Here is a 14626-nt window from a genome sequence, read left to right as displayed (position 1 = left end):
CAGCCTGGTTTTAGCGGGGCACCTGGGCAGAGCCTGTCGCCTAGTGCCCGGAGAAGACCAGACCCAGACGTGTTCCCCAGATGTGTTTGGGGGTCGGGGGGAGTAACTTGGGCTGTGGTGGGGCCGAGCTGACCACACCGTCCTCTTGTGTGCGTTTCAGGAGGCGTGCGCCGCCCTGCTGGACCAGTGCCTCCACTACGTGCAGGCCAGGGGCCCCTGCCACGCCCCGGACAAGACCTCGGGCAGCGTGAGCGTGGGCTTCTTCTCCCCGGTCTGCCCGCCCGCCGAACCCGTCGCCTCTGGCCCCTGCCCGAGCCTCGTGATCGATGGGAGGAGCCTGGCTTATGCCCTTGACAAAAACCTGGAGGACAAGTTTCTCTTCCTCGCGAAGCAGTGCCGATCGGTCCTTTGCTGTCGCTCGACACCCCTGCAGAAGAGCATGGTGGTGAAGCTGGTCAGAAGCAAGCTCAAGGCCATGACCTTGGCCATAGGTAAGTGGGCAGGCCGGCCCATCTCCTGCACCTGCTTCCTCTCTTCACTTCCTGAAGTTCCTGCCCATCCCATAAGGAGGCACCGTGAGATGGGAAAATGCTTCCTCGCTCTTGTTCTGTTTAGAAAGTCACCCCCAAAACAGTAAAGCAGCAGCCTTTGCAGACAGGACACGTAGATTAGAAAGCCACAAATGTGTAGTGGCCACAGTCGTAGCCACGTGTCAGGGCAGTCCTACAGTCGAGGTTGAAGACGACAGAGCTTGCCATGCTGTTTCCTGGGAGGCCGGTGAGCAACCCACCTGTCCCTGGCGGTCACGGCCACGGTGGAGAACACTGCATGCCCAGCATCGGCCCACGCCCACTCTGGAAGAAAGGTCTTTGCAGGTGGGTCTGGTCACTGGGCAGCCACGACTCCATCCTGCCAGAAGGACCCAGAGTCTTGGGGGTGATGGAGTCCCCATGGCCCCTTGTCTACTGAATTTGACTGACTGCTCCAAGACAAGCATCTAGTTAAATATATCCGTCCTAAGGTAGGAATAGCTGCTAAAGTGTACAAGACTTTCCTTAGGGATGGTGCATCTGACGCTGGTCATTCTTTGCAGACTGTTGGCCGGGAGAGCCCTGTAGGCTCCCCTCTGGTTCTGTTCTTCCTGATGCTCACCTGCCTCCTCCCAGGGTGGCAGCCCCACCCACATCAGGTTCAGGTCCAGCCTCCAGCCAGGCCTGGGGACTCGGCAGCTCCACCTGCTGGTGAGGGCCGGGAAATGCCTCAGGTTGCTTAGAGAAAAGGATGACTGACTCCCTGGGACCCTAGGCATCTGTTTGGTTTTCCTGCATGTAGAACCCACCCCTGGATGAGAGATGGCTCTGCAATAAAGCATCCCCATCTGTGATAATTAGAGTATTTTCCTCAAAAGGTCTGTGACAGCTGTCCTTGCTGACATGGGGATGGCCTCCCTGTCGTGCACAGTTGAGGCTAGTGGAGAGCCTGGGTCTGAAGTGGGGTGTGGCCTGAGTGTGGTTGTCATGGAGACCTTCCCTGAACACCTTGAGGGCTTCCCCGCTTCCCCAGCTGCTGATGGGAGAGAGCAGGGCTCAGGCCTGAGCAGTGAGCTCAGAGTGTCTCCCTGGCCCAGGCGGTAGGGGAGGCAGGTGGCTCCTCCCAAGAGAGACTGTCTCAGAACCACCTTATCCCCATGTGCCCAGAGGGCCCTTCTGATACCCCTGAGCAGTGTCAGAGGCAGGAGCCTAGGAGTCTGCAGGCTGGGGCTGCACCCTCTCCACTAACCTTTGCTCCTTAGAGCATCTGCAGGGAAGGTTGGTGTGTACCTCGGATGACAGACCACGTTTGCACAGCCTGGCGGGTACCAGGCTTAGCCACCGAGTCATGGATGGGGGTGTTAGTTTAAGAAAATGCAGCCCTTGCTGGGGTGGCTCAGTGGATTGAGCGCTAACCTGAGAACCAAAGGGTCACCAGTTTGATTCCCAGTCAGGGCACACGCCTGGGTTGCAAGCCAGGTCCCCAGTAGGGGGTGCATGAGAGGCAACCACATGTGGATGTTTTTCTCGCTCCCTTCCTCTCTCTCTAAAAATACTTTGAAAGAAAGAAAAGAAAATGCAGGTAAAGCCTTGGCTGGATAAACAGAAAAGAAGTAAAAGAGAATTTCAAAAGAGAAAGTAGGGACCCACAAAAACGTCAGCTCATTTCTCTGAACATTAGTCAAAGCATCCATGTGACCAAAGATTAATAACAGAGAACAGTGCCATCCATTATCACTCACTTTGCATGGGACATTCTGGGAAAAGCTGCAGCGAGTGTTAGTGCTTCACAGAATGTCAGTGCCATCAGCGCGGGTGAATCACCCACGTCGGGCCCAGAGCAATAAAGAATAGAAAAATCACGGGAGAGACACGCCCGGTGGCCGGCTACTTGATGAGTCACTTGGACTTCGTGTACCTGCACCACTGTGTATTTGAAACTTGGCACTCTGTGACTTGGGCCCTCCCGGTGTCCTGTTCGGAGAATGGTCACAATCACTGAGTGACCATGACAGAGTCTCTGCTTGCCTCTCCCTGAAGCACCAGCAGCTCTCATGCATGCCTTGTGTGGCTAAACGTTTCCTATCAGCAGCGCCTTGGCCGAGTGAGTAGCAGTTCTTCACCTTGACGGGGCCCTCAGAGGGTGCAGCGGTGAGCATGGCGCTGTTCAGCTCGCAGGGAGTCAGGGTGCAAAAAAGATCCCCACCGTGTCCTGGGCAGGATTGGCGCTCCATTCAGTGTAGGGAAGCACCCAGGGGTGTGTGTCCCGGGATATCCCCAAGATGCTATCTGTGTGATAAAGACTGAGGCTGTTTGGGAAATAAAGCTGGTTCAGGTGAGAGCATCTTGCACGGCCAGACACCATGCGGAGAGCTCTAGCCACTCAGGAGCCCGTGGTGCAGGCTGAATGCTGAATAAAACGATAGCTACTCCAGCCTGCTCTCCGAAGCCCCTCTTGGCATGGCTGGTGGTTCCAGACCTCACACCATGGCCCGACTCACTTCCCCCACAGCCCGTCCTCGCTCTTCCCAGGACCCTGTCATGGGACTCGGCCCAGTGGGGCCCCCGTGAAGGTCCGTCGGGTCAATTTCATTCTGTGTGTCTGAGCTCAACCGATCCTCCCCGCCTGTGCTGTTTCTAGGAGACGGGGCCAATGATGTCAGCATGATCCAGGTGGCCGACGTAGGCGTGGGGATCTCAGGCCAGGAGGGCATGCAGGTAAAGACCCATGGGGGGCGCTGTCCTGGGTGACCCTGCGGCTCACTGTCACATCTTTCCAGGGGCCTCTGTCCAGCAGAGTGGAGGGACTGGCCTTCAGCACAACTGGCGCTCACCCTCTGCTAAGACAGTTGTAAAGGATAAGGTGCAGGTGACTCCATATTTACGAAGCCACGTGCGGGAGATACTTTTGCAAAGTAAGGAGAACCGAGGGTCAGCGTGAGTCTCCGCCTTCTCTGTGGCTGTTACGCCTTGTCCTCAGGTGGCATTTTTTACGTTCCTGCACATGAGCAACGCCCTCTGAAAACCCACCTGACTCTGCTGTGGTTGGAGCCTGGTGTCACCATGATGTGGGATGCGGCCATCGTGACCCACAACACGCCATCCCTGCCCTTCTCCTCTGTCACCTGTCATCTTGACCCATGCTCCAGACGTGGAACAAATGAGTTCGTGACACACGTGCTGCTTTGGGCCCTGGCTGGGTGGCTCTGTGGGATGAAGTGTCATCCCACACATCACAAGGTCGCAGGTTCAATCCTTGGTCAGGTTTGATTCCCAGTCGGCGTGCATTTGGGAGGCTCTCTCTCTCCCTTCCTCTCTCTCTCAGATCAATAAACGTGCCCTCTGGTGAGGATATGTTTTGGATGTCATTTCAGCAATTTCCTATGTTTGATTAACTTCTAATCACAGCATTGTTGAACTTGGTGGAGACTTCAAGGAACAATCTATGCAGGCTGCTGCTTTTAAAAAAGCAGAGTGTGGCCTCCATTCAGTCACTTCTCCCGCAGGGCCGAGCCCTTCGTGGATGCAGCCAGCCAGGCACTGTGTGTCGACCAAGCACTGGGACCAGGTCTGGGCTGGGCTCGCCAGCTTCACCCGCCATGGAAATGGCAATCAGACGCAAAGTCCCGAGCCAGAGGCACAGGGGCTCCCCCTTGAGTCCATCTGACGAGCTGCTGTGTTGGGTCACCTATGTGTGTTTCTTCTGCCATAAAATGGGACATGGGAAAACATTAGTTGAGCAAATGAATGAAATAGTTCCTTCACCCTGACTTTTAATCCTCACCCAAGGAAATGTTTATTGATTTTTTAAAAGATTTTATTTAATTATTTTAGAGAGAAGGGAAAGGAAGGAGAAAAAAGAGAGGGAGAGAAATATCACTGTGGGGTTGTTTCTCATGCGCCCCCTACTGGGAACCTGGTGTACAACCCAGGCATGTTCCCTGACTGGGAATTGAACCAGCAACCTTTTGGTTCGCAGGCTGGCACTCAATCCACTGAGCCACGCCAGCGAGGGCTGGTTATTGATTTTTTGAGAGAGAGAAAGAGAGGGAAAGAAACATTGATCTATTGCCTCCCATATGTGCCCAGACTAGGGATTGAACCCACAGTCCTGGCGTATGTGGGTTCAGTCCCCAGTCAGGGCCCGTATAAGAGTCAACCAATGAATGCATCAGTAAGCAGAACAACAAATCAATGGTTCTCTCTCTCTCTCTCTCTCAGATCAATACATAAAAATTTTTTTAAAAAACTTTTTAATTAAAAAAGAAAGTATGGGAAATAAAAGGCAAACTTTTTTTAAACCCATTAGTTACATATATTTGAAATCTTAAATGAATCCTGTAAAGTGACACCCCTGAACTACAGGACATGATGGAACAGAACCCTTCTTCAGTCGACGGAGATAACGGGAGAGACCAGCGAAACGAGCCTTGGCCCGTCACACACACTGGATTTCTCCACCCGTGTTCCACCTTGTGTGTGTGTGGGGGGGGGGGTAAGACAGACGTTGGCAAGAGGGGCCCCCAGTAACGGAAGTCCCCTCCCTTTCCAGGCAGTGATGGCCAGCGACTTCGCGGTGCCCAGGTTCCGCTACCTCGAGAGACTCTTGATTGTCCACGGGCACTGGTGTTACTCCCGGCTCGCCAGCATGGTGCTCTACTTCTTCTACAAAAACACGGTAGGTACCGGGCGCCACTGGTCTCTGAGCGTCTGTTTGCAAAGGCCTGAGCTGAGACTTAGGAGACCGTTCTGCAAATGCGGCCAGTAGGCTGGCCTGAGGCCACCCCACGGCCCCCCATGGGTGCCATCCTCCTTGCACTTCACCAATGAACCTCCTCACCTGGCCTCTCAGCTCAGACGTCTGTCTCTCGGGCACATGCATCTCGAGTGGCTGCATCTCAGAGGGAGAAGGTTGTGGAAATAGATCGTTCGAGCATGTTCGCTTTGTAACGACAAGTGGAGTAACCCTGAGGTCCAGGGGTCTGCACCAGGTCCCATGGCTAATACAGCCAAGGCCACGTGCATCCCGAGTCCCTAGAATTCTACCTCCTAAGCTCCTAACTGCCCCCGTGACGTGTTTCTCAGGAGCAGGCCAAGATGTAACCACAGACGGGAGTGCCCTAGTCAGTGCTTTCTGCAGAGCAGGCGGGGGGGTTGGGGACTGGCAGCAGTGTGCCCGGCGGTCCTGGATTCAGCTCGGGAGCGCTCAGTCACGCCACTGCTGTCAGGTCGACCAGCACACCCACAGCGGGCTGGGAGTGCACGCCCCAGGCAGGGTGCAGGCTTAGCTCAAGTAGGAAGGGAGCTGCCCGCAGGGTCTGGTCACGCTGCCCCCTTCCAGCCAGCTCAGTCCAAGAGCACCCTTCGGTGAGGTTGTGCCCATCAGGGCTGGCGGGGGTCAGTTCTTTCTGCAGGGGCTGCACTCCAGGGCCTGGTCCAGTGAGCGCTGGTCCTACCATGTGGCTCCTAGTCCCTGCGTTACTGAGCCCGGGGCAGACGGTCACCCAGGGCAGAGGGACACATGGCCAGTGCAGAACCCTGTTCCACATGTAAGGAGGGACAGACAGTCTGCTGAGGAGCTGCTCCCTGACCACCAGGCCCTGATCTCTGCGGCCAAACGGGCAAACCGGAGACAGAATAAGGAAACTCACAGGAGGCGTGGCCTTCCCGGGCAGCCCCGCAGGTCTGCCCCTGTAGGCTGGAGGCTACTGGGCCTGTGCCGAGACCATCCTGTGGTCTTCTGGGAAAAAATCAAGTGCAATACACAGAAAGGCCATTTCTTATTTTATTTTTCTGATTCCAGGAAAAACATCACGCCCACTCTAGACTGCCATCCATTCACCTCTTGTTCATGTTCTTAACTCTTTGTTCTGGAGGTTTAGACCTGTATTTCCCCTCTTCCTTCTGCCCTGCACGCTCTCCCCTGCACTCACCCATGTTTTGAAAGGTCTTCTAGCAAATGAGTACAGATGTTCAGGACCAACCAGGGCATGTCTAACTGGATGGGCTGGGTTCTGGAAATTCCAGTTAGCTTCTGCCTGGGACTCTGCCTGCAGAACTGTCCTGCCGTTACCCAATGACACTCCCGAGGCTCGCGCACACAGTTGCAGACCTCGGAGTCCCTAGCTCCCAAGGGGGGGATGGGTGCTTTGAGTGAGGGTGAGTGGGGCTGGGGGGTGGAACCCCAACCTGTGTCTGTCGCTCATTATTTCTACAGTCTTGAGCAAGTCGTTGGCCGTCGATGGATTTGGGGTTTTCTTAATCCGAAAACAAATCAGAATGTGGGAGTTGAGCCATGCACTCCGTGATTCCTAATGAAAGTGGCCCAGACTGCGGGGAAGGGCAGCCAGCTGTCAGATGCAAATGAGGATGGGGGGGCCTGCCTGGCATGAGGGAGCTGTCCTCACGGAGGGCACAGGGGCAGGCGGGAAGGACAACGCTCCTGTTTTATTCCTCGTATGACGCAAGGCCTCTGTTAACAAGCACTTGATCTACTTGAGAAGTTCAAGGATAATCAGTGTGCCTCCCAAAGTGAGGGAATTCACTTGTTTCAGGGACAAGTCAGCCTTCCTTTCGAATCAAGAGAAGTTTCCATAGCAACAGAGGTTTGGGAAGAGTGCTCCTGGTACCGCAGGAAAGAAAAATCTCGATTACCTTGGTACTTTTTCTTCTTTCTCTCAGCACAGCTTGCTCACTGATGACTCGCGGGGCCGCTGAGCCTGTGGCTGTGGGTGGGAGAAAGGCTGGCGTGGGAGTGAGGCCAGGGAGAAAGTCGGTGAGAAGGCCACGTGTCTGTCGGTCTTCAGTGTGGAAGGGAAGGTGCATCCCATCATAGGTGGGACCAGGGCTCAGGTGGTGTGAGTCGTGGTTGGTCACTTCCACACACAGGCTGTCCTGTTGTCTGACCTTCAGGGCAGGCCCTCAGGGTGTCTGGTCAGCACGCGGAAGCTCAGAGAGGTGGAGTGACTGAGTCAAGGCCAACAGAGTAGGCGGTGGCAGCCCCAGACCAAAGCCCAGGCCGTGATCTGGGGTGGCCAGCCAAAGATTTCCTTGCACCATGGCCCCTCCCTCTTGGGCTAGGTCCCGCCCTCCAGGCCAGGCCCCACCAGCGGTGGAACAGATTGGGTGTGCTATCCATACAGTGGCCACAGTCGCATCATTTAAGATGAGGGACCTCAATTTCCTTTTCTCTGAACCTGGGGCATGGGGGGGGGGGACCACATGGCCCTGCAGAGCCTCCAAGGAAATGACGGCACTGTTAACAGTAAGAACAGAGAACGCAGGTCAGCTCCCACTGGGGGCAAGGGGTTCTCTGAGGCCTTTAATTTAAATGTACTTGCTTGTTACCCCTCACGGCAGCCCCGTGGCCAAGGGGCGCTGCTCTGTGCCCCATCCATGGACAGGGACGCCAAAGCAGGAGAGGTCCAGTGACTGGGCCCTGCTGCGCAGTCCATCGCGGTAGGAATGCTTTGCAATTGCTGGACGGCCGTGCAAGCCCCTCATATAAAAGCATCAGGCCCCTGGCGTTCAGTGGTCAGGCAGAGGTGGGAAGAGACCCGCCCAAGCCTTCCTCTGCTGAGCGTGGGCTGGAGGGGGCTGTGGAGGCTCCCCAACCTCCACTTTCCTGCTGGCAAAGCCAGGGGGTGGGGGAGCGTAAGGACCAGCTATAATGCCTACAGCTCACCCGCCAGGTGAGGGCGCATTGGGTGCCAGCGCTCGGTCGCGGTCAGCCACATTGCTGTCATCGACTTTGCTGCCGTGCCTGTGAGGGTGTCCCCACAACGGGAGTCAATGGTTACTCGCTCTTCCTCATCCCAAGGGTATGTCCCTGCAGAGGGAGGCAGCATCTCGGGAATGTGGCACAGGCAGATTCAGTTTGGGACCACGGAGGAGGGGTATGAGGGAAAAAGCCGAGGGTGACTCCCGTGGTCCCCTGCAAGTAGGAGCGATCCCAGCCAGACCTGGCCAGACCTTCGTTTGCTTTTCAGTGAATGAGTGACTTGTGGCTTTTCTGTCGCAAGGACTCAGTGCTCCGAGGGCCACTCCTGGGAATTCCTGGTGCCCACGGCCCACCCCTTGTGCTCAAGGAAGGGGCACGCAGTGGGCCCTGGAAGAGGAAGAGGGGGTACCGAGGGTGCCGAGTTACAGCTGCCTTGGAGGAAGCCACTGCCCATCAATTCAGCCTTTGCGGTCAGGCCCTGCCGACCCTCAGGCCCCTCGGATGAGACTCCACAAGGGCGTCTGGGAATTGCCCGGTCCCCTTCCTCCTCTCTTCGTTTCAGATGTTCGTGTGCCTCCTGTTTTGGTTCCAGTTCTACTGCGGCTTCTCCGCGTCCACCATGATCGACCAGTGGTATCTGATCTTCTTTAACCTGCTCTTCTCGTCGCTCCCCCAGCTCGTGACTGGGGTGCTGGACAAGGACGTGCCGGCGCACGTGCTGCTGACGGAGCCGCAGCTCTACCGGAGCGGCCAGAACCGGGAGGTGAGCTCCTCCCGCCCCGCCCCCCACTCCCGCCGCCGTTCGTTCACTTTCTGGAAAGCGCGAGTCCCCGGGCCTCCCTGGGACCAGTTCTTCAGGGTCTGTGTCATCAAACAGATCCATAGGGAATTTTTATTTGAGTCAAACTGACGGCAGCTGCAAGGAAGAAAAACCTCGAGGAGTTGAGAAAATGCTCCAGAGAAGGACAGTTTTGCACCTTATTTTGTACGTAGAATCAGCCGTGGAGGCAGAAGAGGGTTACGTGAAGGCCATTGGGTGATAGAGTAGGGAGGCGGGACAAAGCAGAGGGGAAGCTTCCGGGATTGGGTAAAAAGTGAAATGATGGACACACCCTTGACTTCAACACAGGTGGGCACAGAACAGTTACTAGTCAACAATAAATGCGATAATAATTACAGCGAGGGGACTTGTGGTCTCCCTCTGGTGAGGTGGCTGTGCCCCGAGGGGTCCGGAAAAGGGACGCTACCCTGACGTTCCAAAGGTTTGTCATTGTAGGTGCAAAAAGCAGTAGAGGGCTGGGTTAAGGTAAAGATTGACCTTTGCCAGGGGAGATTCCAGCCTGGGGCATGACTACCTGCCATAAACTGCTTTTAGTAAGTTTTCATTTCAGACCATCCTATGCGGTCCCATTAGGTCTCCGGGTTTGCGAGGCCAGCCTGCCGCAGGCCTCCCCTGAGCAGCTAGGGCTTAGCGTGGGGCCCCTTTCCGCCCACGTCTAGAATCCGACCAATGAGAGGAGAGAATGAATTCTGTCCACTTGACTGTGCTTTGTGATTGGTGAAACAAGGTGATTGGCATGGTGGTGGTGTTGGGTTTGTGCGTGCGTCCAGACTCATCGAGAAGTGTACGTTGAATGTATGCAGTATTTGTATATTGGCCTCAGTAAAACTTTTGCTAAAAAGGAGGGTTTTTTTTTAAGTATAATAGGGTAAAAACTATCTCCGCACTAGAGTTTCCAGTCAAATGGACTCCAGAAGAACAGCTGTGATTTTAGCTCGGGACTTCCCAACTGATCGTGATTGTTTGTTTGTTTGTTTGTTTGTTTGTTTGTTTGTTTTAGATATATTGCCCATTTATTTTTTAGACAACGGGAAAGAGGGGGGGGAGAAATTTGAAGTTGCCTCTTGCAGGCTCCCAACCCGGGCCCCCCCACCTGCAACCCAGGCACGAGTCCCAGGCGGGAATCTAACCAGCAAACCCTCCCGCCCGGCAACTGAGCCACGCCCGCCAGGGCTCTGCCTGATTTTATTGTTAAGGAATCTAAGTCAATCACCGTGATAGCTGGTGCCTGAGCGGGGATTTTTTCCTCAAACAACCCCTCCAAAATGGGACTTATTTTGCAAGGGAATTCACAAGAAGACAAACCCACAGGGAAACTGTTGAAAGAGCCAGTGAATACAAACAGATGTAAATGCACGTAAATACGCCACATGGATCGACGCGCTAATTACCAGCTACTCCTCGCCAGCCAACAGAGTGAGCCTTGCAAGGGCTGCTCATCAGCTGGCTGGAAGGATCACGAGTGTGCAGAGGGAATGGGGCTCCACAGCGCCCCCAACCGTCTCTAGTTCAGAATCTGTTTAGGAACCAACTGACTTCCCCTGGTCACCTCTGTTGACCGTGGTGGGTTCCCGCGGAAGTCGGCAGCACGGGGTGGGGACGACTCACGGCAGGCAGATGAGGATGACCCCTGCGTGTACCTGTCATCTGGGGGAATTCCTGTACTCGGCTGGGCCTTGTCTGCCCCACTGTGGGACCAGGACGGGGGAAGTGGGTCCTGTGGACTTAGGCCAACAGGAAGGACGCAGCCGGCGCCTTCCCAAGTGCTCAGGACATGCCCCTTGTGTCTGCTCTGGAACTCACAGGGTCAAGTCCATGCTGTCACCCAGACAAATGAAGATGCATTGAGTCCATAATCAAGGTCATTTTTGCTCTGGGTGTCCAGCTTTGCGATTTTGACATTAGGAAACTCCCATGAACAAATTCTAAGAGATCACTTTTAAGAAACATAGGGGAGCCCTGGCTAGTGTGGCTCAGTTGGTTGGAGCATCATCATCCTGTGCACCAAAAGGTTATGAGTTCGATTCCCGGTCAGGGCACATACATAGGTTTTGGGGCACATTGGGAAGATATTTCTCTCTTACATCAATGTTTCTTTCTCTCTGAGATCAATAAAAAACATATCCTCAGATGAGAATTTAAAAATTTTTTTTAAAGAAAGAATCTTAGGGAGGAAAAATGTTGACAAAGGAGGAGCAGAACTCAGATTTGGAGGGGACGCCCCTACTGTCCGCAGGGGGAAGGTCTGCCGAGGCGCAGACTCGCCTGTAACCACCGCCTGTTCTTGTGTCTCAGGAATACGGGCCCCAGACCTTCTGGTTAAACATGGCCGACGCCGCCTTCCAGAGCCTGGTTTGCTTTTTCATCCCCTACCTGGTAAGTTGGCGCCTGGCACCATCGCCCCCCCAGCTCTCTCGGTGACCCGCAGACCCAGGACGCCACTGTCTTTCAGGCCTACTATGACTCAGACGTGGACGTCTTCACCTGGGGCACACCCATCACCGCCATCGCCCTCTTCACCTTCCTGCTGCACCTGGGCATTGAGACCAAGACCTGGGTAAGCGCTCCAGGCCCGTCACAGCCACACGGGTCCGAGAGATCTGGGAGGTTCTGAGCCAACGGGACTGTGAAGCCGGCCTCCCTGGGGCAAGAAAGGAGATCGATCCACAGGCGGGCCATGCACCTGGTGCCCCCGCTGCAGCCCGCGCCCTGCACTCCTGGGCAGCCTGCAGCTCCCTCCTGCCCTTTCCCCTACTTAACCACGTGCTCTTCTTCCCCCGACGCCCTGACTTCCGTCTCCCCACCTGTGTCCAGGCTGGTCCTCAGGCTCCCAGGCCGCTCCGCCACCTGGTCCCCAGTCCCCCTGTTTCCAATAAGCCCTTAGATTCCAAGGGGTGTCCAACCCAAGGCCTGTGGGCTGCATGCAGCCCAGGATGGCTGTGAATGCGGCCCAACACAAAATAGTAAATTTACCTAAAACATGAGATTTTTTGTGTGATTCTGTGTCGCATTGTATTTAATGTGTGGCCCAAGACGACAACTCTTCTTCCAGTGTGGCGCAGACGCCACAAGGTCAGACAGCCCTGCCCAGGGCGGTGGCGGGCATAGCCACTGACGACCTGCTGTTTCTTTCCCCTCTCCCCACCAGACCTGGCTCAACTGGACAGCTTGTGGCTTCAGCGCCCTCCTGTTCTTCTCCGTGGCTTTCATCTACAACGCCTCCTGTGCGACATGCTACCCTCCGTCCAACCCGTACTGGACCATGCAGACGCTTGTGGGCGACCCCGTGTTCTACTTGACTTGCCTCATAGCACCGGTCACCGCGCTGCTGCCCAGGTGGGTGTCAGGGATGCTGCCCCCCGAGTCCTCCAGGAGCTTGGGGGGCGTTTTCACAGCTATGTGTTCGTCCCCCCTCCAATCTCAGAAAGCTCCTCCGAGGCCAAACCCCACAGCGGGGACTGACTGCATTCTCTTTCCAGGCTGTTTTTCAAAGCCCTGCAAGGGAGCCTGTTTCCCACCCAGCTTCAGCTGGCTCGCCAGTTGGCCAAGAGGTCCCCCAGGAAACTCGGCGCTTCCCAAGAGACTCAGGGACCCCTCCCGGGAGAAGCGAGGCCTGAACCCTCAGAGCAGAGTTGCATCAGCGTCTCGGGGCCCGTCTCCCAGAACTGCACCCCACAGGGGTCTTGGCACACAGCTTGGCCCCTCAGCTCCCCAGAGGCCAGCGGGGAGGCCAGCTCGACGCACGTGAGCGTGCCTTTGAGGGGCGCATTGGACGGTCAGGCCTCGGGGTCCTCCGGGCCCCCGGAGGCCGCTGTGGGAACGTGTCTTGGGGACCCCAAGACGAAACCCCCCAGCACCAGCAGGGCAGCTGCCCTCTCATCCATCTTCAGCCTCTCCAACCTCAGCTCGCTCAACTGGATTTCCTCCCTGTCTCTGGTCAACGGCCTGGGAAGCGTCTTCCAGTTCTCCCGGAGCGGTTTACAGACGGACAAGCGGGAGGCCGAGTTCCTGCCCAGGCCCCCGCCTCCGGACCACCAGGACCTGTGCGGCTTAGGCAGGCAGGCCACCGACTACTTCTAGGGGCCTCGTCCGGGATGGCGAAAACCGTAAAATGGCCTTTTTTAAAATAACATAGATACTAATTTTATTTATGTTTCTTATTTGCACAGAGGAGTTCTACTGAGATGTATTTTATATGTTTCCAGGGCTCGTGCCGGAAACGAGAGGTACCAAAAAAAAAAAAAGTTTATTTTTTAAAAGTTCTAAGTAGAATATATTGAAAAAGAAAACTCAGAGCTTTATCGTATATAAAAGTTGAAAGAGTGACCCTTGAAAAGTGTGTTTAGATTTATTATTGTTTCCCATCTCATTTTGTGAGAAAATGCGGTGTGATTGGGTCAGTTCCTCAGGTGTGACCTCGGCTGCTCTCGCGTGTGAGGGCGGGCACAGGCGGGGTCGCCGGGCGGGCGTGCACAGCAGTAGGGGGAGGGGACGGGGCCAGCTCGTGACCCCGGCAGCAGGTCCCCTGCAGCAGGTCCCCTGCAGTCCATCCTCAGTCTCCACAGTTGGAAGGGTGGGGGCTCCCGGTCACCCACAAAAGGGAAAGTGTGACCTCAAAAACAAGACGAAACGCCTGGATGAAGTTCACTGCCACGTCCAATCCTACACAGGCATTTCGTAAAGATCGCCTTGGCGGTGCCCCAGCCCCTACGCGGGGTCTGGCCTGTCAGAATCATCACAAGCAATAAACAAGCTTCACCTTGTAGAGAGAGCGTGTCCCGTCTGCTGCTGTGTGACATTGTGACTGCGTGACCCAACAGACCATGTCTGAGCACCCCAGGGTGTGTCCTCAAGGCTCGGCCTTTCAGGCGCCTGGCAGGAATGGCCTCGTTCTGAAGCCGCAGGCCACCCTCAATTGGTCTTTTGTGCTCTCTGCAAGACCAATTCTGTGATACCCCCAGCAAGTTCTTTTTCTGCCACTGAAATTAATATTTCCAAGCCAATAATTTTAGAAGTGGTTGAGTTTTTGCCCAGGCTGGTGTGGTTCAGTGAGTTGAGTGCCGGCGGGCGAACCAAAGGGTCACCGGTTCGATTCCCAGTCAGGGTGCTTGCCTGGGTTGTAGACCAGGTCCCCAGTAGGGGGTGTGTGAGAGTTTCTCTCTCTTCCTCCCTCCTTTCCCCATTCTCTACAAATAAATAAAATAAAATATAAGTGGTTGGTTTTTAATTTTAGAGATTTTTTACTCTGCACCTTGCCTTTTAAAGTAACAAGAAATGATCATTAACAATAATAATAATAAATGACACATGATACACTAGCTCCAGCAAATAATCCATATACAGAGAAATGCAAAAATGTTCAGGCAGTTGAGGTTAAGTCATTATACTTCTAAGGTGAAGTCATGAGTTTTAAGGAGAACTGGCCAACGCCAGGGTTAGTATGTCTCTAATTTGAGATCATCACTTGTTATTTTAACTTTTTTATTGATTTTTTTAAAGAGAGGGAGAAACATGGATTTGTTGTTCCACTCATTG

The 14626-nt window shown here is 54.8% G+C and overlaps 1 protein-coding gene across 1 annotated transcript in view; it reads left to right on the top strand.

The window, feature by feature from the left end:
* Positions 1 to 13417, top strand: part of ATP10A (ATPase phospholipid transporting 10A (putative)) — a 101580-nt gene extending 88163 nt beyond the window's left edge. Inside the window, 9 exon segments of the mRNA XM_045825045.1 lie at positions 161 to 491; positions 3172 to 3248; positions 5083 to 5208; positions 8813 to 9013; positions 11387 to 11467; positions 11544 to 11648; positions 12240 to 12427; positions 12571 to 13058; positions 13061 to 13417. Coding sequence (XP_045681001.1) covers positions 161 to 491; positions 3172 to 3248; positions 5083 to 5208; positions 8813 to 9013; positions 11387 to 11467; positions 11544 to 11648; positions 12240 to 12427; positions 12571 to 13058; positions 13061 to 13221 — 1758 coding nt within the window. The 3' untranslated portion in view covers positions 13222 to 13417.
* The last annotated feature ends 1209 nt before the right edge of the window (positions 13418 to 14626 follow it).

The sequence above is a fragment of the Phyllostomus hastatus genome, unplaced genomic scaffold, assembly GCF_019186645.2.
Source record: "Phyllostomus hastatus isolate PE091 unplaced genomic scaffold, TTU_PhHast_1.1 phas_scaffold_555, whole genome shotgun sequence".
In the NCBI taxonomy this organism is placed as follows: domain Eukaryota; kingdom Metazoa; phylum Chordata; class Mammalia; order Chiroptera; family Phyllostomidae; genus Phyllostomus; species Phyllostomus hastatus.
The sequence above is the reverse complement of the archived record's forward strand: the minus strand, read 5'-3'. Positions and strand labels throughout refer to the sequence as shown.